Raw genomic sequence first — 27,391 nt, 5'->3', positions numbered from 1 at the left:
AGACCACTGATTTTCTAAATCGGTTTTATTAATTGGCTTTATAGGCTAAAGTGCATAGTAAAGACAAAAAAGGAAATGTATACATAGCAAAGGGATGTTTTCTCGCCAACATTAGAAAGACCTGAGATGCCTAAGTGTCAGTTCTAGGGAACACTGGACTGAGGGAATATGTATGCAGGCAGCGGGCCTGGGGGCTGGCTTCTGGTATGGACCTGGGACCTACAGAAGCTGCTGGCATGCTAACCCTGCCCAGGCAAAAGCTGCAATAGAGGGTGTTGGGACAAAAGGGTCACACTTTGGATAGGCGCTGCTGGTACCAAATGAGAGTTTAGTCCTTTCAGGGCCCTGGGGAACCAGCACGGCTACTGAGCCTCTCCTACTGCAGGGAAAGAAACCTCAACCATCCCAAAGTGCAAATCACAAGGAAGGGTACAGGGATCACTCCTTGGTTGGCCTGGGTCTACTGCATAAGCCCCCAGCTGTGGTCTATCACACTTTCCCCCACTCTCAGTGAATATGTAACGTCAGGATTAGTCAGTGAAGTCTTTGTCTTATCACGTGCCTCCGTCTCCTGGAATGAGGGTGCCCAAGGAGGAGGGTAGGAGGAATTCTTGTGCTCCTTGAAAGGATAAGCAGTTAATAAACAACAACTCTGGGCCTCTGTTTATTAGAGTGGAAGTGAGCCTGCAAGTTAGGTCCTGGCAATTTAGAATGAGTCTGCTTCACTGAGCTCCTATCTGCCTCTGGAGCACTGCGGAAAAACACATCTGACTGAGTCAGGATCCGGAGATACTACTAGGTGGCCCTAGGTGGAAGCCCCAAACGTGCTCCAGGCAGACTGTCCACTAACTTGCAGAAGAGAGGAGAGGAGAGACCTGTTAACTTCGCTCTCAGTTCTGGAGGTAAAGTGCTTACTCTAGAGCAGGGGTAAATCTAGAAACAAATGTGGGCAAGCCCTAAAAGTGGATCCTTAAATAGGTGCTAAGACTAAAAGAACAGTAATAAAAAACAAACTTCGGTTCTTTCATGGGGGAGCCGGCCCCAGCCATGTGGTGGCCGGGGCAAAAGGCAGCGGTATGTCATCTTCCTACATCATCCTCTGGATCTCCTCAAAGTTCATCAGGTTGTTGGCCGTGTCAGACCAGGCAGGGTGCTGGGCCCCATCCATCTCAGAAGCAAGCTGATTGCTTCTTTCCAGAGTATGGTTTATGCCCCCAATCACCTCCTTACAGTCAGGACATGTGCCCCTCTGCATGGCTCCCCCACAATCGCTAATCACATAGATGTGGCCATTGGGGCACTTGAACCAGTGGCCACGAGGGTAACCCATGGCTTTGACGATCTGCACTCGTTCTTCCTCTGAGATGCCCAGGCCAGAGCAGGGAAGGGTGGCTTTCAGAGCCTCCATCTTTCTCTGCACAAGCTGTTCATCCTCCCGGGTGAACTTACACGTCCCCTCGAGGATCTTCTGGACTCTGGAGACCTCTTCTGCTACGCTGCCTCTCACCTTCCCCTCTGCTATCTTGCAGCGGGTCAGCAGGTTCACCAGGTATGTGAGCCTCTGGATTTCACTTTGGAGGTCATCCAATTCCTGGCTGGTGAAGCTCAAACGCTTCCTGGCCAGCCACTCATGGACCTGGTCTAATCGAGTCCTCACTTTCTTTTGCTCTAAGACATGCACTTTTTTCAGGGAATCATACAGGCCAGCCAGGTGGTCATAGAAGCTGATGTAATTCTCAACAAGGCCCAGGTCCTTCACTGACAGATTTTTCTGGGCCAGCTTCTCTTTCAACATCAGGAAGTCTTCAGGGAGCAGCTGGTAGAGGAGATTCTTCCTCTCCAGTAGGGCCTTAAGTTGTTCCTGGCTGATTGCAATTTCCCCTGCTGAGCCCAAGATCTTTTCCTTGACAACTTCAATCTCTTCCAGCCGCTGTTTGATGCTGGTTCCGTACCTCAGATTTTTGCGGATGGGCACCTGGCAGATAGGGCAGACCTTCAACTTGATGGCAACTTCGTCATCCTTCTGCTCATTCATGTAGCGGTCCAGGGCTTGCACCTCAAAGATGTGGCTGCAGTCTTCCAGCTGTACAAAGCGGGCATCTGGCTCATCCTCAAAGCCAAAGAAGATTTGGGTGACTTCTTCCTGGTGGCAGACACGGCACTTCTTGGGGCATGGTTCCCCACACAAACCAATGCAGGGGTGGCCGCAAGCCAGCAGCTTAGTACAAGGCACGTAGCATGGGGGTCGGTCACAGGGCTCAGAGCAGAGTTTGGTGCACTGGTAGTGCTGGCAGCGCCAGTCACAGGGTTCCACGCAGGGACTGCACAGTTCCCCACACTTCTTCTTGCACTGGCTGTGGACGCAGCGGTTCTGACAGGTCCGCTGGCAGGGTGGGCACTCGCCAATGCACGGCTCCTGACACTTGTGTGAACAGATGAGCAGGCGATTGCAGGGCTCTTGACAGCGCTCATGGAAGCGCCCTTTGAAGCAGCTGTGGCAGGAGCCGGGACATGGATGCCCGCAGTCCAAGATGGTGCCACACTTGGTGGTGCATTTGACTGGCAGGTCATACCTGAGGTCCTCCACATGGCCACACTTCACCTTCTGGCTGTGCCCACACTTGAGTTTCACGGTGACCTTTTCTGAGCACAACCGCACACAGTCTTCACCACATGGGTGGCTGCACCTGTGCCCACATTTCAGGACCTTGGGGCAAGGCTCTTGGCAGCAGAAATCTGACTCAGGCGTGGAACAAGGGACCATTTGTTCATGGCCGCACCGGACAATGACTTTGGGCACCTTCACCTGACAAGGCTGACACTCCTGGAAGCAAACAAGGGGGCACCGATGCCCGTCTTGGCAGATCACCTTCTGGCATGGCTTCATGCACTGGAACTCCTTGTGCAAGGAGTCATAGGGGTGGCAGGCACGGGTGCAGACGTGCCCACAGCCCAGCCGGAACTCACAGGGTAGGCTGCAGCCTCCTTCGGGCACTTTCTGGAAGTCAGAAGCTTTGGATACTAAAGTGTGGGTAACAGGGTGGTTCTGGCAGCACAGCTGGAGGGCGCAGCCTATTTGATTGTTCTCTCGAAGGATATGGATGATCTTGCTCCACAAGGGCACCTTGGCCAGCATCTGCATGTTTCCAATGCAATACATTCCCTTCTTGGCACGGGACAAGGCCACGCAGATGCGGTTGGATATCTGCAGAAAACCCACCTTGCCTTCCTGGTTGCTGCGCACTAGTGAGAGGAGGACGATGTCATTCTCCTCCCCTTGGTATTTGTCCACCACATGGACCCTGACACCAGCAAATGTCTTGGCAGGCATGAGTTTGCGCAGGCAGAAGAGCTGCCCGGTATAGGTGGTGAGGATGGTGATCTGGGAGGGCAGGTATTCCTGGCACAGGAAGTACTTGCACAGCTCCACCACAAAGCGAGCCTCGTGCTGGTTCTGGTGGCTTTTGCCTTCTTGGATTTCCTGTTCAGGAAAGTTGTGTTCTACAAAGAAAAGGTTGGAAGAGACCCCCTGGAAAGAAAAAGAAGAGACACATTAGAAGGTTCACTCATGGTAGTTTTTTCTATCTTCATGTGCGTTGTCCACTGACCCTGTTCCAGGGAGGGACCTTAGAAGGCTTCTGTATACTCTGTACCATAATCTTTAACTTATGAGCATTCCACTGTGCTGAATGCTTTATATACCTATCTCCCTCAATACAATAATATTATGAGGCAGCAACCATTATTCTCATGTACAAAAGAAGACCCTGACCCTCAGAATTGGTATATAGTTTGCTAAAGGTTACACAGCTACTAAATGGCAGAGCTGGGATTCAAAAACCCAGGTTTGTATTCTCAACTTCTACCCTATTCCTCTTCTTAATAACTCGCTTTTTACTGTTTTGTTTTTTGTTTTTGTTTTTGGCCACATCGCATGGCTTGGGGGATCTTAGTTCTCAACCAGGGATCGAATCCGGGCCCTGGCAGTGAAAGCACCAAGTCCTAACCACTGGACGGCCAAAGAATTCCCAATAGGTAGCTTTTTAAAAAGCTGGCTGTATTCCCTTCTGAAGGCCCTTTTTTGTCCTGAGGAAAATATAACCTCCTAGGTTGCTGGCAGCATCAGAGGAAGATCAGGTAGGGCAGATTCACCTTAATCTTCTCGTATTTGAGAACAGAGGGATGGTTTTCCAGATCCTGGTAAACGTGGGGTGTCAAAAGCCGGGCAATTTCAGGGCACATGCGGTGCTGAAACAAGACATGTATGTCATTAAAAACATGGGCAGAGAATAAAATGGACAGTTTTCTAAAGACTTAAGTTGCTAGTGGAAAATCTGGGGAGGTAACATTTGAAAAGAATAATAGGGAGAAAAGAGCAGAATATAAAACAGCTCCTTCATCTGACACAAATTCAACACAGGCTGAACTTGTGGTATTTTAAAACAAAAAAAACAAAATAAATCTGACAGAGTCATTTCATTACTAAACTAGCATTATTTTAATGAAATAAAAATGCCAAGCTTTCTTGTTGGCATTTGGCAGGCTCCCAGGAGCCTTCTCCTGGACATTTGGTAGTAACAAAGGTCTAGCTTCTCACCTGGTAATTCAGACGGACAAAGGGAATGTTTACTTTCACCAGCCGTTCAAAGAGGGACACCTCAAGGTTGAAATTCTTGGCCAGATCATACACATTGGCACTGGGGCGCAGCTGAGAAGAGAAACACGTCTGAGGATTCTCCACTGAAAATGTATTTTAACCATCCATCCACCTACCCACCTATCAAATGTTTTTCAAGGGGCTTCTGTGTTCCAGGCACTGCTTTAGGTGTTAACAGGCTAAGGACAAAGAGTGACAAAGGCCATGAAGCCAAGAAATAAGGCTGATGTGACAGAATGCCCAGGGGTGGAGGTTCTTTACATAGGCCTCTCTGAACAGTGACATCTGAGTTGACACCAGCATGGAGGAAGTCACCAGTCATTCAAAGAGCAAGCCATAAGAGGGAGCAGAAAGAACAGAGGGTGGGAACACAGTGAGGAAATGAGATAGATGGTGGTATGAGGTGAGGTCAGAGAAGCAGGCTGAACCCTGAGAATACTGGCCTTTGTAGGCCACTTTAAGAAACTTGATTTTTTTTTTTTAATTTATTTATTATTTATTTATTTTTAGCTGCGCTGGGTCTTCGTTGCTGTGCACGGGCTTTCTCTAGTTACGGCAAGCGGGGCTACCCTTCGTTGCGGTGCGCGGGCTTCTCATTGTGGTGGCTTCTCTTGTTGCGGAGCATGGGCTCTAGGCACATGGGCTTCAGTAGTTGCAGGGCGCAGGCTCAGTAGTTGTGGCTCACGGGCTCTAGAGCACAGGCTCAGTAGTTGTGGCGCATGGGCTTAGTTGCTCCGCAGCATGTGAGATCTTCCCGGACCTAGGGCTCGAACCTGTGTCCCCCGCACTGGCAGGCAGATTCTTAACCACTGCGCCACCAGGGAAGCCCCAGAAGCTTGATTTTTATTTTAAGTGCAAAGGGAAACCACTGGAGGGTTTTAAGCTGGGGAGTAACATGACCTGATTTACTTTTTTGAAAAGATTCACTTTGGCTCCTTTATGAAGAATGGATTAGAGGGTGGCAAAAATGGAAGCAGTGGGATGGGGAACATGCTGTTTTAACAGTCCACTTAAAAGGCCATGGTAGATTAAAAAGTAGCAAAGGGAACAGATGAAATGGATAATGCTACCTCTAAAACATGCCCCAAATCCAAGAGCACCTGCTCTTAGATTGAACATGGGAGGTGAGGAAAAGAGGTATCACAGAAAGCCACTAATAAGCTTGAGGACTGGTAAAGCAGAGACCAGAGTCTTCCTGTCTGATTCCTGATTCCACTCCTGCAGAGAGCCAGCCCATCTTCCAGGGGCCCCTGGTCTACCTGCTGGTGGTCCCCAATCAGAATGAGGTGCTGGCAAGCTTTGCTCAGGGTGGCAATGGTGTGGGCCTCAAGGACTTCAGCAGCCTCTTCCACGATGACGATCCGAGGCTCCACCTTCTGCAGGATCTGGCGGTACTTGGCAGCACCTCGAGTCAAGAGAACAAAGAGACTTCTCTGAGCGGATGTACTGGACTCGCTGTGCCACTGGGCTTCTGGATTGGTGACCCCTGAGCCTGGGTCTGTTACAACCAATTCCTCACATTGACCCAGGGCCACGGTGACCACTGGATGAGAATGAGTGCTGCTGGGTGGTCTCCAGAGCACTATCCCCATGTTGTCGCTGTTGAGGTTCTAAATGCAGTAGAAGCAAGTGGGTGAATTTCACCAAGAGAACCCTAAACACAGCTTGCTTTCAACAGCTTTTCATGGTATTTTCCTCTAACCTACTAAAGAAGTTTCTCTTTACCTGTCCTAGATAATCTGATAGGCATTTGGCATCAGTAGTGAACTCTATGCTTTCTTACCTGTTGTTGTCATTCCTACAACTTGGGCATCTTTCAGGATGTGCAGGTCTTCCTGGAGTCTCAGCTCAGCCATTCTCTCTGCTGACGTGCGGTACTGACGTTCATAGCTGAGGATCTTTCGGCGGGTGTCAGCCTGGTACATCTGTAGCCACAGCCTGGAGAATGTGAAGAACCAGGGAGAGGAAGCCATGTGCTTTTTGAGAAGGTGGAGGAACCCCCTTCAGTGTGCCCTGTGCATGAAGTGGAACCTACACCCTAGAGGAAGTTACAAGCCACAGAGAAAGGAGAGACCCAGATGTGCAGGGACCCAAGAGTCCAAAATGGCCAACAAAATGATGTGCAGGGAGATGTATATAAGTGGTCAGGAGCTAAGGAAGGAGGGGGATAAAGAACAGAGGTTAATTCCCGGACAAGAGCAAGGGACTTTAAAAGCTTCAAGAAGAATTTCTCACAAACTGTCCCTACTCCATTCCTGCCCAAGTCCCCACTCCTCCCCTCACATTACTTGTAATTGTGGAGAATTACGTGTAACTCTCCACAAGTAAAACAGATCATGTCACCACTCTGCTGTAAAACCTTCCAGTGGTACTCTTCAGCCCTAAGAGGCCCTGCATAGTCTGGCCCCTGCCCACCTCTCTGACCTCACTTTCCATTTGTCTGAGCCACAGCCATGCTGGCTGCCTTCTTTCAATTTCTCAAACATGCTCCCTCCCACCTCGAGGCCTTTACCCATGTGGTCCCTGCAAGCTCATCTGCTCCCCCTTCCCAACTGGCCTTATTAATGCCTACTCATCTTCCAGATCTTGCCTCCCATGTCACTTTCCTGGATATCTCAGATCAGCTCAGCTCCCATGTTAATATTCTTAGCACTCCTTGCTCTTTTCTTCCTTGGTGTTGATGCCTATTTGTAACTTTTTATTTGTGGAACTAACTGATTTGTCTTCCTGGATAGCCTCTAAACCCCGTGAGGGTAGAACCAAGTGTGTCTATTCTATCCCATGGCTGCATCTAGCACTCAGCTCAGTGGGGTGCTCAATCAATCATCGGTTAACACTAATGTTGAAGATCTGAAGGGCTTATATTCTAGGAACAGGAAAGGAACCCCCTGGGGAAATTACATGGGCTGGCTGGGGGTAGGTGGGGGGTGGATGGGCACAGTACCTATAAAGCTGCCAGCGAGAATTCAGGTCCAGCTGCCAAACATCCTGGATTTCACTGGCCTCAGCCTCAGTCATGGTGTTCAGCTTGCGAAGCTCAACCTTCACTTTCCTCTTCATTTTCTTTTTCTGGCTGCGCTGGGTCTGTAGATATCAATACCAGTCAGAGTCACTGAGTAGAGGTGGGCCTGGTTCTAAGCCCGAGGTGGGGGCCAGAGCACATTTAAAAAAGGAGCTGTCATCTCTGATGAACTTCTCTAAGTGTCTCACACTCTCCCAACAGATATTTCATTGCTAAACGATGGCTCTGGAGCCAGTTTGTCTGGGTTCAAAGTCCCATCTACCTCTTATTTGTTGCGGGACCTAGAGTAAGTTACTGAACCTGAACCTCTATGTGCCTAAGCATCCCCTTCTGTAAAATGGGAATAATAATACTACCTCTTCACAGAGTTGCTGGATTGACTGAAGGAGTAAATACATGTAAGGCACTTTAGCAGAGTGCTGGCACTAGTTATTACTGAACATCTTTGACCACAGTCTGCTTCTCATTCCTAAAACATATGTCATGACAGTAGTGGAGGTGCGTCTCTCTTGTTAAATGCCATACAGGTCCTGCTAAGATGGTCTTAATGCCGTTATATCAAGATAGTACCTTTAACAAGTGGGTAGAAGGCACCATTTTGGAGAAAGTGCTCCCCCCTGGCTCTGCATGAGTCTTCAGAAGGACTGGCATGCCAGATAGATGTCACAATACTATGGACCCCCCTCCGCTTCAAAACCAAACAATTCAACTCCTCCGCAGGCCACATGGCAGAGATGCCCAATCCGTGCTTCCAAGTATTGGGCTCATGATTCTGTCCCTCACATAGTGATGTTGAACTGAACTAGGAGATCAGATTCAAAGCCAGCAGACTGGAGAAAGCTGCATTCAAAGCTGCCCTTGGAAGTCCCTTAAATCATCAGTGGGGTTCAGTGCTCTATTGTCAGAATAAGACATGGTAAATTCTGAGGACCACTGGGTTCTACCAAAGGAAGGAGCAGACAGAAAGTCTGAGCATTTATACTATTCTGGCTCTAAGAGAAATATCAAATTTCAGAGTGATTGAAGGATGAATATTCCATCCAGTCTACATAGCTTACTTCATTCTGTTTTACTTGAATCCTCTAAAATCTTAATGCACAGACTTGTTTGTAGCTGAAAAGAGAATATTCATGAAAGCACCAAGCACTGAGACCGTAAGTGTTTGATCTGACTCACATGTGCTGCGCTTCTCTAAAAGTTCAAGAGCAGCACTTGGCTACCTGCTTCCTGTCTTTCTAAGTTAGCATTTCTTGCCAGGGCCCCTCTAAAAGGCCGTAAGTTTTATACTCTTGGAAACTGGACCTATCTTATACTAGGATTAGGTTGTAAAAGGGTAAATTAAGCTAACTATGAGGATGAAGTGAATACAGTGTAACAGAAGTGAGTGAAAATCTGGGGCTGCGGTTCTGGTCAGAACAGATGCTCTCAGGCCTGTTTCAGGAGAGTTACCCACACCCACCTGGCAGTAATTACTGAACTCCCCTTTCCCACTCTGTTAGCACTTTCAGGGGCTACGAGGAAGTGAGTTTACCTCCCACTCTCCTGCAGCCTGCTCCTGCCCGGCTGCTGTCCCGGGGCCATAGTTGTCTAGCCTCATGGCCAGAAGCACTTTAGCCAACTCCTGTACTGCCCCATTCTCTTCCTTCTTCCGTCGCCGGGGCCTCACCACCTCTTCCTCCTCAATCATCCGGTCTGCTTGAATCAGTTCAGCCTCCTCTGCGATCTCAATCAGCGAACCCTCCTCTTCCCCTTCTTCCTCCTCCTCGTCCCCTTCTGCCTGGGCTAAAAGAGGAAAGCAGGCAGGACAGGGATGGAGACTCTTGAAGTCAAAGGACGAAAAAGGGTACCTATAAGAGCTTAGATGCATGAAGACATTCTTAAGGGGTTTAAGTGATTACCTCTGAGTAGGGAAATGGGAGGAATGAGAGGGGAGAGAGACTTAGGTTTCCTTGCATACATTTTTGTTACATTTAAAAAATCACATGAATGTATGCCTTTTTAAGGAAGGTTTCACTTATGTCAAATACGTATACAACGTAAATGTGCAACATAAAGGATTATAAAAATATATAAAATGAACATCCAAGTACCTTCCACCCAACTTAAGAAGCAGAAAGTTACCAATTTCTTTGAAGACCCTTGTGGGCTCTACTAACCTGAATTCTATATTAGTCATTCCTCCCTTTTAACTGTACCACATACATAATGTATATATATCTTCAAACAACAACACATCATCTAGTTTTGACTTTTCTGACCTCTATATAAATGAAATCATACTGTACATATCAATATTTTCCTATAACTTGCTTTTTTCATTCAGCATGTTTTTGAGAGTCACACGTATTGCTGTATATGCTGTAATTCAATCCTTTTCACAGTTGTATCCATTATCTGAATAGATTGTAAATTATCCATCTGGTGTACAAATGTGGATGGATATTTGAGTTCCTTCTGCTTTCCTATTATCATAAAGTGGTTTTGCCAATTAATATCACCATTAGCCTCATATCAGAGTTCCCACTGCTCCACATTCTTTCAATGTGGGATTATATCAAACATGTTAATTTTTGCCAATCTAGTAGGTGTGTAATAGTATATCACTGTAGTTTTAATTCCTCTCGTTTCTAATGAGCACTTTTCATGTTTATTGACCATGAGGATTTATTTTGTGATGTGCTTATTAAAAGTCTTTTATCTGTTTTCCTATTAAGCTATTATTTGTCTTTTTCTGATTGATTATAATAGCTCTTTATAAATTCTGGGCATTACTTTTAAGTCCTGCTCTTCTAGTCTTTACCATATTCCACCTTAAGATGTGATTCTAGGTAGACATGCACCTCTTACCTGTATTTTCAGGTCCTGCTGGAGCAACACTTTGGGTGAAAGAACCAACACCCAGACCCAGCCACTCCAGCATCATGGAACGCTTCCAGCCCTGGAAGCAAACCCATTCGCTATCCTGAGGAAAGAATTATTAGTCATGAGAATTCTATGACAACTAGCATGAAGGAAAGGAAAGGTCTTCTCAAAGGATCAAGAGGTAATTCCCTTAAAATTCTCTTAAAAATGCAACGTTTGGGCAACTGGATCATTTAATATGACTTGCATAGATTTAAAAACAAAAATTTCCTGCCTCTTTTGAAAAAATCAGGAGCTATGGGAGCAATGAGCCTGCATTCCTAAATGGCAACAAATGGCTGAAGTGGGCCACCCCTTTTCCAATTTGCCTCAGTCCTTGCTACTTCCCAACACCTCACATCTAGCCTGCTTCAGTCCTTTATAGGACTCTGACTGACCCTTTTAGGCTTTTGGGCTTGAAACCCTGGAAATCACCAACCCATTGATAGTAGAGCTACCATCTCACTGGATTCCTGGCCAACCACTTTACAGAGATCATGTCAGGGACTTCCCTGGTGGTCCAGTGGTTTAGATTCTGTGCTTCCACTTCAGGGGGCACGGGTTTGATCCCTGGTTGGGGAACTAAGATCCCCACATGCCGCACAGTACAGCCAACAAAGAAAAAAAAACAATACACAGATAGTATCAGATACTTCTTATAATATCCTTTGAAGGCAGGCATTATTATTATTCCTGCTTGACTGCTGAGGGACCTGAGGATCACACCGGCTCAAGTCACAAGTCTGTGTGACCAGTCTGTCAAGTCCCAGGCCCTCTATATGTGCTAGGTTGCCTCGTTATGATTTTGTTTAATTTAACAAGCACTTAGAGCACACTTATTAAATCGAGGTTTACAAATATTGACTTGTTTATTCAATAACAATCCTATAAGAATTAAGTTGATCTGTAAGAAACTGCCATTTTTGCAAGTTAAATTTAAAAATATTGGCAATTTCACGTGGTTCAACTTAATGTTATTATCCGCACTTTTTTTTTTTTTTTTTTTGCCACGCCTCACGGCTTGCAGGATCTTAGTTCCCCGACCAGGGATCGAACCCGTGTCCCCTGCAGTGGAAGCTTGGAGTCTTAACCACTGGACCTCCAGGGAAGTCCCTATCCCCACTTTATAAAAGAGGAAACAGGAACAAGAAAATTAAGTAACTTGCCTAGAGCAAAATCCGTATTCACATCCAGCAGACTGGCTCCAGAGTCTTGTTTCTGACTAGTATATTCAGCTGCCTTTTTCTCACGAAAAGGAACTTTTCACATCACAGCAGCATCTTAGCAGATTATAGCTAATACTTTGGACTGCTACTTGTGCTGCCAAATATGGGGACAAGAGAGATGCTTGTGCCCCACAAGATGGCCCCTACCTGTATCGGTCCATTCATCAGGCTTTTCCAGTGCTGGAGGGAGATGTACTTCTCCAGATGCTGTTCCCGTAGTACGCCACGCATGGTGCACTCCAGAGTCTGGGCCCCTTCATGCAGCTCTTGCTCTGACTCTTTCATTTGTGTCATGATCTATCAAGAACAGAGGGAAAGAAATGATGAAGAAGTATCATCATGCCCCAAACTCAGTCTCTGCCTTGAGGGAAAACAAAGCTAACACAGGAACAGCCAGTCTTAAAACCAAAGGATTAATATCTAAAATGTCTAAAAACCTCCTACCAACTAGTAAGAAAAGGAAACAAATAATACAACAGAAAAACAGGCCAAATATACTGTGGTAGAGACTTCTCTCTTTTTTCCTTAGTAATAAGAACTCAAAGTTTTGGTTGGGCACAATGCTGCCCAGCTAGAAGATGATACTTACCTGGTCAACAGGCTGTAAGTAAAAGTGCTATGGGTGGTTTTGGGGAAGTAGCTTTAAGGCCCTGGCAGGGGCTGGGAGGGGTGGTGTGCCCTTTTCTGTCCTTTCCCCATCTTGGATTATGAGGGCAAAGATCACACCGTAGGATTACCCGAATGGAATGCTGGAAGGAACCAGGGTCCTTCACAGCTTTGTGGAGCCTCCCTATCTCCCCTGGACTGCCTACCCAGAAAGCCACTGCTATCTTGGTTAGTTCTCCCTTGAGCTACCTCAGATCTCCAAAGCTGGGACTTACACTCATGTAGGCCCTTCGGAGGTGCATGGGGAGGTTGCGGCGGAATTCCCGCTTGTTCCTCAGCTCCCTCAGGGTGAACTGCTTCAGGATTTCACTGTTGCTCCTTCCACCTACCCGCACAATGCTGGTCTTTTGACACTTATAGATGCCTGTGGAGCAAAGCAGAGCATGGCACAGTTAAGAGGAGTTATGCTGGATTCTCTCAGGTGAGAGCTGTATATGTTTGGGATGTTGTTGCAGCTGGTCCCTTAGGGTACAAACTGGTACTTACAGGGAACCTACCCCACCAGTGAACAAGAAGGCCCCAGAGATGATGTGACCTGCAGAGCAGTAAAGTGTGGTGCTTAAGAGCACAGGCTTTAGAATCAGACACTTGGGGACCCAAGTCTCATCTGTACCACTTACTGCTATGTAACCTGGGGCAGGTTACTTAAGTTGAGCCTCAGTTTCTTTGTCTGTGATTTGAAGACAGTAATACTTTCCTTATAGGGCTATAGTCTGGATAAATGAGAGAGTATCCTTATAGCTCCTAGGGAGGGCCTGGCCCAAAGTAAGCATTAGTAAATGTTCTCTATTATTCACTCTACAGATATTTACTGATTGCTTATTATGTGCCAGGCATGTGTTAGTTTCTGAAGATACAGTGGTCAAAACACAGGCTCAGTTCCTCATTTGTTTTCATGTCTCACAGTCTACCAGAGAAGATACATATTAAACATTTTATCATAATAAAACTCAATACTATAAATACATGCTAAAAGTGTATAACAGGGTACCTTAACTAGTTTGGGTGGGGTAGAGATCTAATTTTTGAGGATCTAATTTAAACTGATACTCTAGGAATATGGAAGATTTAATCTAGGTGAAAGGAGGATATGAAAGAGTGGAAAATAATAGTCTAAGCATTATTTTCCAAAGGAAAAACAAATACTTATTCATTCACTTATGCAATTAGTATTGTTTGAGTGTCTAGTATGTGCCAGGATCTGTGAATACAGCAAGAAACAGGACCAATCCACTTAGTGTTTATAGTCTAGGGTAGAGACACATACAAATAAATTGGTACATATATGCTAATTAAGTATTTGAAGAAAAAAATACAAAAGGAGTCTTAACCTTGTCTGGGGCCAAGAGGGCAAGTCCACATGAAGTGAGACCTGAGGAATCAGCTGGAGCCATCCAGGCTGGATGCATCAAGATGGAGACAACAGGAGAAAGAAAAAGTACATGCTAGGCAGAGGGAATAGCATGGGCCAAGGGAGAAGCTGGAGGAAGTCAAGAAACTGTAGACAGTCAGGGTTGCTGGAGTTAGAGAGAACAAGGGAAGAGGCAGGAGATGAGGTTCAGAATTAGGCTGGAGCAAACCACACACAGCCTTTCAGGTTGTGGACTTTATCCAAAGAGCAATAGAAAGCTACTGAACTTGCTGACGGTTCAACTACAAATGTCTTAATAGAGAACTTTTTTTTTTTGGCCACACCGCACAGCTTGCAGGATCGCAGTTCCCTGACCAGGGATTGAACCCGGGCCACAGCAGTGAAAGCCCAGAATCCTAACCACTAAGCCACCAGGGAACTCCCAACAGAGAACAATTTTGCCTACAGATATTACCTTCCAGAAACTGGTCCAAAGCATGATTAGTGTAACACACAACCAAGATGGGGAACTTCTGGAGGCTAATTTGCCAAACAGCCTCGTTGGTTAGAAGGGCCTGAACAATTTTTAGACCCACATAGGTTTTGCCTAAAAAACAAGGAAAAAGGAGAGTTAAAAAACTTAGAGACTTTCTAAAAGGAGTAATTACATACAGCAAATTATTATTATTATTTAAAAATTTAAGGTAATATATTGAGATGGTTTAAAATCCTAGAAGCGCAAATGGGTGTATTATGTCCTCCTCACTCTTCTGTCCCCAGCCACCTAGCTCCTCTCGGAAGCACCCAGTGTTACTAGTTTCTTGCATAACTTTCCAGAGGTAGTCATTCTATGCACAAACAAAAACGAATATACAGTCTTTTTCTAGCCTTCCCCCTTCTTTTAAAATACAAACAGTAGCAGACTATTTTCACTGTTCTACATCTTGCTTTTTTCACTTAATATATCTTGGAGGTAGTTCTCTATCAGTACACAGAAAGAATCCTCTTTTTGTTTTTCAGGGCTGTAAGGCATTTTTTTTAGCCAGTTTTCTGTTGATGGACGTATACATTGTTTCCAATCTCATATGGCAAATTATTTAGAAATGCTTTTCTTTTTTAAATAAATTTATTTATTTTATTTATTTATTTTTGGCTGTGTTGGGTCTTCATTGCTGCACGCGGGCTTTCTCTAGTTGCGGTGAGCGGGGGTTGCTCTTTGTTGTGGTGCGTGGGCTTCTTATTGTAGGGCTTCTCTTGTTGCAGAGCACGGGCTCTAGGCACGCGGGCTTCAGTAGTTGTGTCACGTGGGCTCAGTAGTTGTGGCTGGTGGGCTCTAGAGCACAGGTTCAGTAGTTGTGGCGCACGGGCATACCTGCTCCGCGGCATGCGGGATCTTCCCGGACCAGGGCTCGAACCTGTGTCCCCTGCATTGGCAGGTGGATTCTTAACCACTGTGCCACCAGGGAAGCCCTAGAAATGCTTTTACTATACCACAGTAGACTTGCCTTTGTCATAGGAGTGAAAAACTCACAGAAATCAACATTGGAGTTAGTTATGGGCTCATTAGTAAATGGCCAATAATTAATTGTTTACAAACAGCTAAATTCTTACGTTGTATCAAGCTGAGAAGGTAGCCACTGTCCTAAAAAATACTCAGTGTTGAGTGAGCAATACAAGAAAATAAAAAATTTCAGTACAGCTGAATACTTTTCAGTATAGATAAATAACAATTTCTTGCTTCCTTTTTTTTCTTCAAATAATATGTATTGAGTGCCAAACAGGTGTTAGACACTGGGTTAGGTACAAGAAATACAATGGTGAGCAAAACAGCCATGGTTCTTATCTTCCTGGACCTGACAGACTTGCAGAAGAGAAAGATAATTCATCACACAAACAAATGTAAAAAATCACAAATGTGGGAAATGAGAAATACATGGTACCAAGAAAACAAATAATTGGGATTCTGGCCTACTCAATGAGATTAGAAGAGGCTTCCCTGGGAAAGTGATAACTGAGTAAGAGCGGGCAAGGGGGAATAGGGATGGACTGGTTGGGAGGTTCCTGACATCTTCCAGTGAGTGAGGACAAGGCCTGGCTCCAGCAGTTGAGATAAGTAGGCAGACTGTGGAGAAGTTTCAGAGGTAAACTTGATTGGAACTTGCTAATGGTTTGGCTGGGGTGGGGAACAGAAAAGGATAACTCCTATGTTTCTAATTTGGAGGACTAGATGGCTAAAGGAGTCCTCCAGAGGAAAGAAAATCTTTATAATTCAATATTTACCCCATTCTCTCCTACTGCTTCCTTCCCCGTAGAATGGATACTTTTCAGGATTTCCACCTCAAAAATGACCCCCTTTGTCACATCCCTCTCAAACTCACAGGCAGGCTGTTTCTTAGTAGCTCTGTGTGTGTGTGTGTGTGTGTCAACCTAGCGTGAAATGATTACATTATTACTATATTTGGAGCTAAAGAGTCTCAATTCAAATGATAACATTAGGGGAAATTAGTTGCAACATGCATATTTTGAATATACAAACAGCGCCTATAAATCAGTAAGAAAAAGAAACCAGTCAACAGAAATATGGCAAATACGAAAAGGCAATCCACAGAAACAGTTATATAAATAGCTAATAAAGACAAAAAAGGATATTTAATCTCACTCTGATTAAAGAAATACAAATTAACCACTGTGATATACATTTCCAGAGGGCAATTTGGCACTATCTATTAAAATTACTAATTCACATATTCTTTGATTCAGTTAGGGATTTCTCTCCTGGATATATTCTGCTTCTGTGTGAAATGACTCACAAACAAGGTTATTCACTGACCTATTGTTTGTATCAGTAAATCTTTCCATAGGGAACTGGTTAAGAGATTATGAGCTATCTATACAATGGAATATTATGCAGCCACAAACAGGAGTGAGATAATACTTATGCACCAGTATGAAAGGATCACCAAGATATTTTATAAGTGAGCAAGCAAAACACATGCAAAGTGTTTTCTAGCATAATGAGTCAAAAAAGAGTGGGGGGAAATAAATATAAGTATGCATTTGCTTGAATATTCATAGAATATCTCGGGAAGGATAAACAGGAAGACAATAACATTGTTTGCTTTAGATAAAGGAACTGAGTGGGATGGTGGGAGGAGAGAGACGTGGAATTTTCAAAATATTTGAACCATTTTTTATTAAAACATAAAGTTAAAATTAATAATGAGCCAAAAACTCTAACCTCTCAGATCAGCAAAAACTGCTGATGAGCAAAGACTGATAACATACAACAATGCTGGAAAGTATATAAGGAAATGGGAACACTAATTCATTCTCGGTGGCAGTACAAACTGGTACATCTTTTTTCTTCTTCTAAAGCCCTGAAAGCATCACTTTAATTATGCAGATTTTCCCATCATATGGGTGTTTCTTATCAGAAAGAACTTTCCATTTTGTTACATTAATTTTTTATCATGAGTTGCCATTATTTTATCATTATTTTTAAAGAACCTCTTCCTGTTTTGTTTTTTATTTTTTAAATATTCTTTCGGGAGGGTAATTTAGCAGTACCTACCCTAACTATTAATGTGAATTCCCACGTTAGGAAAAAAACTACAGAAATAATAAGCAGAGTACTCAGAGATAAACACACACAGATATAGATTATGAATACTTATTAAGCACTGTCTATGAAACCAAAAAAAAAAAAAATCTTGGTGCATTCATGCCATGAATGCAGGCATGGTAAAAAAGAGTGAGGTATATTTCTAAATGTGACTGTAGTGTAAAGAATGTAAAAATATCCCTAACATGTTGTTATATACATATATATAAATTGTAGGCCAATCTATAGAGCATAATCTTGTTTTTGTTATTTAAAACATAGGAAAAGTGTGCTATGTAAACATATAAATACACATAAAGACACAAAGATATATCAGTTTTAACTTTGGAAAACATCTCAAAAGACACATGTCAAACTGCTAATAGTACCTATCATCTCAGAGGAGGATTAGAGAGTGGCACATGGGGAGGATGTAGGGAGGTATATTTCCAAGAGAAGCAAGTTCAGTGTGGTAGATAGAGAAGCCAGGAGCCGGCTTCTAGACTGCCTGAGTTCTAGTCTTAGGTCTGTCACTTGTCATCTGTGTGAGCTTCAACATATTATTCAACCTCTCCTTGCCTTAGTTTTTTTCATCTGTAAAATGGAATGGTTTCTACCTCAGAGTTGCAATGAGTTAACATATGCAAATCATATACAGCAGTATTTGGTGTCCAGTGCTATTATATACTTGATATTATTTAACTTAAATTTATATAAGATCAAGCACATTAATATAGCCTGCGATGAAGCAGAAGTAATGCATCTCCCTACGTCTGACTCCTCAGCAGTCTTACTACGCATACCAATGCTGGAAAATCACTATGAGAAGCTGCTTTTTAAACAAGTTCAATGCCCATTTCAGGGGAATGTTTTAAACTGAGACATCCCATAAACCTAGAGTCAAGCCTCCCTTGCCTATCTCACAGGGCAGATGTCATGTGCTCTGAAAAATTTCCTCTTACCTGTTCCAGGAGGTCCTTGAATAATAGCCAGTTCTCTTGTGAGAGCAAACTGCAAAGCTTCCATCTGGGAGTCATCCAGCTTCAGGGTTTCTTTTGAGGGCCACTGGCTGGGGTCTAAGACATTAACTCTGGCATGTCTCAAGCCCTCAGTATTCCTCAGAGATTCTCCAGTGGCCGAGGGATTCTTTACTAAGGGAGTGAAATCATATCTGCCCCCCATTAGCAAGTACCTTGGCTCCTTCACATAAGAGTCACACTCCACGATGTTCCTCTGGAAGGGGACGTCTTCCTCTTGGACTTCCTGGAGTCCTTCTAGGACGTGCCTATAGGCCTCAAAGTATGCGGTTGTCTCCACCATGAGGAAAGAGTCAGAGGGCTGGACATCTGCTAGCAGCTGTTGGCTCTGCTCATTGAAACAGAGCTGGACAATTCCTCGGCAGAGATCTTCCTGCTCCCGATTAGACACAGTGGCAAAAAGAAATGTCTCAAAGTTGTCCTTGGACATGCACACCAAGGACCCATAGAGCAATCGCTTGGAGTTCTGCCAGCGAACAAACTTCAGTGGTTTTGTGTCAAATTGCACCTTGTAGACAATGCCTGTTGACGAACACATGGGGGTGATAATCCTGGTATCAAAGTAGATTCGGATGTCATCAAACTTTCTCTTCCTCAGGCCTTGGTCTTCAAAGCTTTGGAGAAGTTCCAAAATGCCCTCTCGCAGGGGTCTGACAAAATCTTCTCGCAGAAGTCGGAAGTGGGTATCCAGATAGACAGCAGTGCTGTCGTATTTTCCAGAAATGATGTTGGGGCGAAGGAATGGCCTCTCGTCCAAGTGCACTTCATTGTAAGTGGGGTAAATGGGCATGGTCCGGTAGCTCTCAACATGGTCTTCTGCCTCAGGCTGCACAAGAGTGTAGGTGTCCACTCTTAAAGTGCCCTCTCGTCTCTTTTCCTGCAGATGTTCGATGATGGTCTGGACCTTTTCCAGGTTCTTCTCTGTCTCTTCTTCTATGTCAACACCAGAGGCTCTCAAAGCATTAAGAGAAGCTGGCAGGAGAGAAATAAGCATGGAAGTCTCCTGCACAGAGCTGGCAGGGAAGACACTTATAAGGTCCTGGAGGAGGGAGATGATGTTGCTAATGTGTTCTGGATACTGGTTTCGAACATGGGGGGTGGATTCAGTGATCATCCCTACCACATAAGCTGGCAAGCAGACTTTGAGGAATTTGGAATTCTTCAATATGCCCAGAACATGGAGAACGCTGTGGCGGTCCATTTTGGAACTGCAAGCCTTCCGAAGAACTTGACAGATGAGCTCAAGGAAGCTGGACTTCATAAAAGAATGAGACAAGAGCTCCTTCAGTCCTAAACTTGTGGCAAGTGTGATGACCACCTCAGAGGGATCTTTCTGCAGAAGACTTTCTAGGAACTTGTAGCCCAGTTTCTTCACCTGCTGTGGCTGTTCTGCAGGCTTTTGGTGGGGGTTCCGCCACTGCTGAAAGTTTTCATCGGATCGTGGTGGTCTGCGGTTCCTTCCCTCCTGGTTGCCATTTCTCCGCCTGGTGTCATTTTCCTGACCATGTCTTTGGCCTCTAGGTTCATCATTGGCATGCCCCTCCTGGTTCCTCCTTCCCTGATGTGGGTTCCTGCCAATAGCCCCAAACCTCTCTTCTCTTTGCCGATGAGGAACAGGATGGTTGTTGGCCCTAGGATGCCTTCCGGGCTGGCTGGCTCCTCCTCTGAGAGCACTGGCTGGTGGATTATTGGCCTGATTTCTAGCTCTTGGTGGTAATTCTCCATCCACAGGCCCTAAACACAATGGGAATTTTGGGTAAGCACAACGATATGAACATACTTTCATTTTCCAAAACAACTAAGGAGCTTAGGTTTTATTTGGAGAGAAACAGGTTTCCGACCAAGTCGTGATAAATATAAAATAGTTTACAATGGTTGTTGTATATAATACGAAAATATTGTTTTTTCAAAGGGTGCAAAGAAAAAATAAACATTTGTTGAGTGCCTAATACATGATAGAGGATAACTACTCATTTAATCCTCACAAGCTGGGATTATGTCAGAGGCTCAAAAAGGTCATCTCATTGCTTTCAGTCTCTTGCCAGTACCAAACAACAGTGAGAGTATGAGTTTCACAGCTAAACAGACCTGGTTCAAACCTTGGTCTAGGTACTTCCTTACTGTATAACCTTGGCTAAGTTGCATAATTTCTCTAAGCTTCACCATCTGGGTTGCTGATGGTAAAGAGTAAATGTTTATAAAATGCTTAGTATACTACCTGACACATAAAAAGCTCTCATTAATGTTAATTACTAGCAGAAATACTAATAATTTTTTATTGGGAATACCCTATTGATTTCTAGGGCGATTGGTTCTGCCTGTAAACAATTAGGTCATAGGCAACAGAGACGTCAAATGGGATAAAACCATAAAGGGAAATGCTTTTTGAACTTTCCTCAGCATCAGACGGCAAAGGGGAAGACAGGGCTTCCTTTAACAAGATGTTTTTGAGCCAAATAATAGATTGTGAAGGAAACTGAAACATAAAACTCAAGTTCTATTTCAGAAAACTGAGAAATGAAACTCAAACTTTGATTCAGGAAACTGAAAAATGAAAATTAACTTTTCCTCCTTTCTGCAGCACGAGTTCATCGACATAGTACTTATCTATTACCAACCCTCACACAAGGAGGTGTGGGGAGAGGGAGGAGACATACCCAGCACACACAGGAAAGCTAACATCATCCTGTGGCTGAAGCTGAATTTGCCTTCCTTGATCTGCCACACATTTCATAAGTGACCTTGGCCAACACACCCAAGCCCTTCTTCTTTCACTTTCCTTTTCTCTAAAACTGATTCTAGAGCTGACCCAACTTAGCAGAATGACTTGGAGATTTTAAAAACAAATAAACAAAAAGACTGTACGCCATGATTGGATGATAACAAATGTTATGAAAGTTTCAAATGCACATCATATTCAAGATGATTGTACCATTTCACGCCGTCAGATCCTAAATCCACTAATGTACATGTTTCCTTGTTTTGTACGTTGTAGAGAAAATTTTAATGTGACAAGATAAAGGAAAATTTGGTAAAATATAAATACTGTAATACTGAACTTTAAATTTTTATAATTGTTACTTTTATATTTACTTTTCAAACTCCCAAGATATCATAAGAAAGTGCTACTTTTAATAATCTGATCTGATTAGAAGACTCAGTGTTTTGGAAAAATGGAAAATTGTATCATTTCTCATCCTTTCAACGTTCACATAGCTCATAAAATAAAGTTCTACAGTTCTTCCTCATTCGTTCCATGACTGAAACTCAGAAGACATGTTGCAAACTTAGGGAAAGGCAAGAATCCATTCAGTTTAGTTTCGTTTTAGAAAGTTCTGAGCAAACAGAATAATCACTACAGTAGAGTGATGCTTTCGGAACTAACTTTGCTTTGGTGCCTAGGACTCTAGACATGTACTATCAAATACACGGCGACTAGCTATGTGTAGTTATTAAGCATCTTAAATGTGACTAGTCTGAATTAAGACGTGTAAAATGACACATGGAATTTTAAAGGCTTAACAGCAAAAAATGTTAAATACCTCATTAAAATTTTTTATATTGATAACATCTTAAAATGATAATATTTGAATATTTGGGGGGAGTCAATACAAATATTAAAATTATTAAAGTACTTTGGGGCTTCCCTGGTGGTGCAGTGGTTAAGAATCCGCCTGCCAATGCAGGGGACACAGGTTCATGCCCTGGTCCGGGAAGATCCCACATGTAGCAGAGCAACTAAGCCCGTGCACCACAACCCCTGAGCCTGCGCTCTAGAGCCCGCGAGCCACAACTACTGAGCCCGTGTGCCACAACTACTGAAGCCCGCGCGCCTAGAGCCCGTGCTCCGCAACAAGAGAAGCCACCGCAATGAGAAACCCGCGTGTCACAACGAACAGTAGCCCCTACTCGCTGCAACTAGAGAAAGCCCGTGCACAGCAATGAAAACCCAATGCAGCCAAAACTAAATTAATTAAATAAATTTTTTAAAAAATTAAAAAAAAAAAGTACTATGAACACTAATTAGAAAAGGTATGTGCACCCCTATGTTCATTGCAGCATTATTTACAATAGCCAAGATACAGAAGCAGCCTAAGTGCCCATCAACAGATGAATGAATAAAGATGATGTGGGGTGTACACACACACACACACACACACACATGTATATACACACACGTATATACATATGTATAAAAAACGGAACACTACTCATCCATAAACGAATGAAATCTTACCATCTGCAACAACATGGATGGACCTAGAGGGTATTATGCCAAATAAGACAGAGAAAGACAAATACTGTATGATTTTACTTATATGTGGAATCTAAAAAACCAAAGAAATGAACAAACACAAAAAAACAGAAACAGAGTTATAGATACAGAAATAAATAGGTGGTTACCAGAGGGGAGGGAGGTAGGGGGAGAAGATAAATAGGTGAGGCAAATTAAGAGGTACAAACTTACAGTTGCAAAATAAATGCGTCATGGGTATGAAATGTACAGTGTGGGGCATATAATCAATAATTATGTTATATCTTTGTATGGTAACAGATTGTGTAACTAGACTTATTGTGATTATTTTGAAATATATAGAAATACTGAATCATTATATTGTGTAACAGGAACTAACATAATGTTGTAGGTCAGTTATACTTCAAAAACAAAGTCATAGAAAGAGATCAGATTCGTGGTTTCCAGAGGCAAGGAGTTGGGGGAGGGGGAAATGGATGAAGGAGTCAAAAGGTACAAACTTCCAGTTATAAGATAGATAAGTACTAGGGATATAAGGTACAACATGATAAATGTAATTAACACCATTATATATTATATAGGAAAGTTGTTAAGAGAGTAAATCCTAAGAATACTCATCAAGGAAAAAATTTTTTTCTATTTCTTTAATTTTGTATCTATATGAGATGACAGATGTTCACTAAACTTATTTCAGTAATCATTTCATGATACATGTAAGTCAAATCATTTATGCTGTATACCTTAAACTTACACAGTGCTGTATGTCAATTATATTTCAATAAAACTGGAAAGAAAAAAAACTCCAAGTAAAGTACTATAACAGTAAAATATATTCAATTATAATAAAATGATATTATTTGGATATATTGGCTTAAATAAGACAAATACCAAATTTTATTAAATTAATATTAAGTTTTTAAAATGCATGTCACCTGTTTTTGTTTTTAATGACGCTACTAGAAAATTAAAAATTAAGTTTTTGGCTTGCATTATGTTTCTACTGGATAATGCTGCTCTAAACCAGTTACTTCCGAGGACTTCCCTGGTGGTCCAGTGGCTAAGACTCTGCGCTCCCAATGCAGGGGGCCCAGGTTCGATCCTGGTCAGGGAACGAGATCCCACATGCTGCAACTAAGACCTGGCGCAGCCAAATAAATAAATATTAAAAAAACCCAAAAAACAGTTATTTCCATTTCTGACACCTCAACACTACCTTTGCTAAAGTGAACTGCACCCATTTAGAAGCTCTCTTAAGGAAAGGGGACGGTTGTCTAGTCTCAGAGTCATTCATGTTGTAGCTAGGGAATAAACCATTCTTTTTTTTTTTTGGCCATGCTGTGTGGCATGCAGGACCTTAGTTCCCCAACCAGGGACTGAACCTGGGCCATGGCAGCGAAAGCATGGAGTCCTAACCACTGGGCCATCTGGGAATTCCCAGGAATAAACCATTCTTTACTTGAGAGATGCAGTCTATTTTGGTGGGCCTGCTCATTCATACGGAACTCAATTTCCTTCCCATTACAGATTTTCTTTAACTTACAACTGGGTTACTTCCTGATAAAACCACTGTAGGTTGAAAACATTAAGTCGAAAAAGCATTTAATACACCTAATCTATCAAACATCATAGCTTAGCCAAGCCTACCTTAACATGTGCTCAGAACACTTACATTAGCCTACCGTTGGGCAAACTCATCTAACACAAAGCTTATTTTATAACAAAGTGTTGAATATCTCATGTAATTTACTGAATAATGTACAGAAAGAACAGGATGGTTGTCTGGGTACAGAATGGTTGTAAGTGTATTAGTTGTTTACCTTTGGGACAGAGTGGCTGACCGGGAGCTGTGGCTCACTGCCACTGCCCAACATCACAAGAGAGTATCTTACCACACACATATCGCTAGCCCAGGAAAAGTTCAAAATTCAAAATCTGAAGTATGGTTTCTACTGAATGCATATTGCTTTTGGACCATCTTGTAAAGTCAAAAAATAGTAAGTGGAACCATCATCAGTCTGGGACCATCTGAAGGTAGAAACCCTTGCTCACCTCTGTGGTTAATATGAGGAATCCTGGGCCTGGCCTCCGGACAAGGTCTTCGGTCCTCCATGTCTGAGTCACCTGATTTCCTCCACATTCACGTTGCTTTCAGTGTCTGGAAGTCTGCACAGGTTGACAGTTATCAGTGCCTTTTGAAATACAGCATCCAGCAGGAAAAAAACCCAAAAAGTATCAAGCTAATCCTTTCTACCTCTACATCTTAATGATTCATTAATTAAGAGTCAAACATAGATTTTAATCATGTGCACAAGTGTTCAACTCTGTGAATGCCCAATTATGATACAAAACACTAAATTCATAATTTAGGATCAAATTTCAAAGGATCAAATTCCCCCTTCCCTTTATCCTTGTACTTTCTTGGGGTTAAGGGAGTGTCATCAATTCTCATTCAAAACTCCTGTTTGGTTTATGCCTTTAGCCAAGATACTTAATCCGTTGCTAGGTTTCATCTTCCTCTCCTATAAAGCAAACAAATATTGTTGCCAGGACAGAAAGAAGTACATTTTTATTAACCCCCAAACCATGTATTTACCATTCCATCCAGCATTTATACTATATAATACTCTATAGCTTACAGTCCTCTATAGCACATAAATAATTAGAGAGCAGTTATCCCTACACTACTCTTTGGAACACAGCCAAACTGATTAAGCCCTCCGCTCTACTGAATCAAGAGAAAGAAATTACATGTTTCAGTAACCAGGAGGCTTAGCACCTACAGGATGCTGTTTCCTCAGGACCAGCTAGAAATCTGCAGTTCTTTCCTTCTCCTCTTTCTTCTATCTTGATGGTTTTCGACAGTAGTCCTGTAAGAGGAAGAGGAAGCCCCTTTTAAGGAAACTTCTCCATCCTACTCATACACATCATGTGGGCTGGGGCTAGGGAAAGAGTGGCTAACTGACAGTCCTCAGCAAAGGGACTTGTTCGACTGTCCCTTTCACTGAGTTTTAAAACATTCACAGTTGGAAACTGTGAATAGATCTGGCATTACATGAGGAGTAGCTTTTACCCTCATCAGAGAAAGGAGTCCCTTTCCTTCCTGCTGGGAATATTTTTGGTGAATCTCATCCCTCATCTTATCAAACCCAGCTCTCATGGCACAGGTTCAATATGTAGAGGGTTTTTGTTTGTCTGTTTAATTAGAAAAAAATGCTCAGAGGAAAATTCCTTCTTCCTCTTGTTGAATAGAAACTCACAAATTTTCTGGGATAAAAGAAACAGAAGAAAAGAAAAAAGAAAGGCAAGGAAAGGGAGGAGCAGAGAGGAACAGGAAATGCTACCACAAAAGCAGAATAGAGTGGGTTTCTTTGGGAATCAAGGCCTAAAAGGGCAGGATGAAGAAAATCAGTGATGGTCAAGCTGGCGTAGTGGTTAAATTAGAGAGGAAAATTAATTACCAGGATGGGATGAAAGAGGTTAGAGCTGGGTTTCAGGGGGAAGTCTCCAGGGTCCTGAGAGAGTATGAGAAAGCATGGGGGAGTCCCTGGCACCCAGGCGCCCAGCAGGTCCTGACGGAGATACTACAGGGTCAAGGGAGAGCCAGGGCTGTGTGCGGCCGTGAAGGTGCCAGGGCAAAGCTGAAGCGGGGAGCCGCTGGGGAGGTGGGGGGCAGTGGAAGAGGTTTGGGGGCCTCAAGGAGAGGCTGGGGCGGAGCTCAGCTGGAGGCTGTTTGCTAAAGTGATGAGGGCCTGGAAATGGGGAGTCTAGGTGCGGAGGGTGGTTGTAGAGGATGGGGATGAATGAGGTGATGATGGGAGGTGAGGACGCTGGAAGATGAAGGGGGAGCTGTGGCAGAAAATGAGGGCGGAGATGGGGGGACAGAGGAGAGCTGGGTGATGAGGCGGAGGTGGTGATGGAGGCGCTGAGGGGGCTAAGAGGGGCAGTGAGGAGAGGGGCCAGGGACTCAGGTGGGTGATGGGGACGCTGAGAAGGTGACGGGTACTGAGGCGGAGACGGGTGCTGAAGCGGGTGATGGGGGCGCGGGGGGCTGAGGAGGTGGCGGGGGCGCTGAGGCGGGCGTCGGGGCAGAAGTGGCAGTGGAGGGGCGGCGCGGGCGCCGGGGGTCGCGGCGGGCGGGAGCAGATGCGTGACCGGGGCGCGGAGCGGGGGTCACTCACCAGGCTCCGGCGCGTCCTCTCTCTGCCGCCGCCGCCGCCGCCTGGTGCTCGGACTCTGGCCCAGGTAGGTCAGCGGCCCCGCCCGGCGCAGCGTACTTTCGGTTTCCTTTCCCCTCAGACACTGGGCGGGGCGAGGGGCCGGCCCGGAGGAGGAGGGAGGGGAGCAGGAGGGGGACTGGGGCGGCGAGCGAGGGCGCCGGGCCCAGGCGCAGCCGGCGCCCGCCCTTAGGCCGCCGGCAGGGGCGGGCGGACTCGCGGGCGTCGCCTCAGCTCCCCGCGGCGGCGGGCGGACTCGCGGGTGTCACCTCAGCTCCCTGCGGCGGCGGCGGCGGGGCAGGCGGGCTCGGGCCGGCGCCGCTGAGGGGAGGGGACTGCGGGGGGCGGCTTAACGGCACCCGAGGCCGTTGCAGGCCTCAGCCGTACCCAAAGGAGCGGGGACCCGGCGAACAGCTTGGTGCGTGTGAAGCGCGACATGGCGGCGAGGCCGACGAGCCCGG

General features: G+C 44.4%; 1 protein-coding gene across 3 annotated transcripts; it reads right to left on the bottom strand.

Annotated features, from left to right (window-relative positions):
- Window positions 1-7: 7 nt before the first annotated feature.
- ZNFX1 (zinc finger NFX1-type containing 1) lies at window positions 8-27,391 on the bottom strand. 3 transcript variants are annotated; one of them, XM_059898998.1, is made up of 15 exons: window positions 26,895-27,391; window positions 25,465-25,583; window positions 24,766-24,879; window positions 18,387-20,195; window positions 14,299-14,430; window positions 12,688-12,836; window positions 11,954-12,103; window positions 10,527-10,641; window positions 9,211-9,461; window positions 7,602-7,741; window positions 6,441-6,595; window positions 5,917-6,062; window positions 4,598-4,708; window positions 4,153-4,248; window positions 8-3,529 (listed from the first exon to the last, which is right to left on the bottom strand). In XM_059898998.1, the coding sequence occupies exons 3-15, from the start codon at window positions 24,851-24,853 to the stop codon at window positions 1,088-1,090; spliced, it is 5,784 nt and encodes a 1,927-aa protein (XP_059754981.1). In that variant the 5' UTR covers window positions 24,854-24,879; window positions 25,465-25,583; window positions 26,895-27,391; the 3' UTR covers window positions 8-1,087. The 3 variants fall into 3 exon arrangements, with proteins under 3 accessions (XP_059754981.1, XP_059754980.1, XP_059754982.1); XM_059898997.1 differs by having other exon boundaries at window positions 25,497-25,583; XM_059898999.1 differs by lacking the exon at window positions 25,465-25,583.

Source organism: Balaenoptera ricei, chromosome 15 (genome assembly GCF_028023285.1).
Source record: "Balaenoptera ricei isolate mBalRic1 chromosome 15, mBalRic1.hap2, whole genome shotgun sequence".
NCBI classification, from domain to species: domain Eukaryota; kingdom Metazoa; phylum Chordata; class Mammalia; order Artiodactyla; family Balaenopteridae; genus Balaenoptera; species Balaenoptera ricei.
This window is presented reverse-complemented; position numbering and strand designations above follow the sequence as displayed.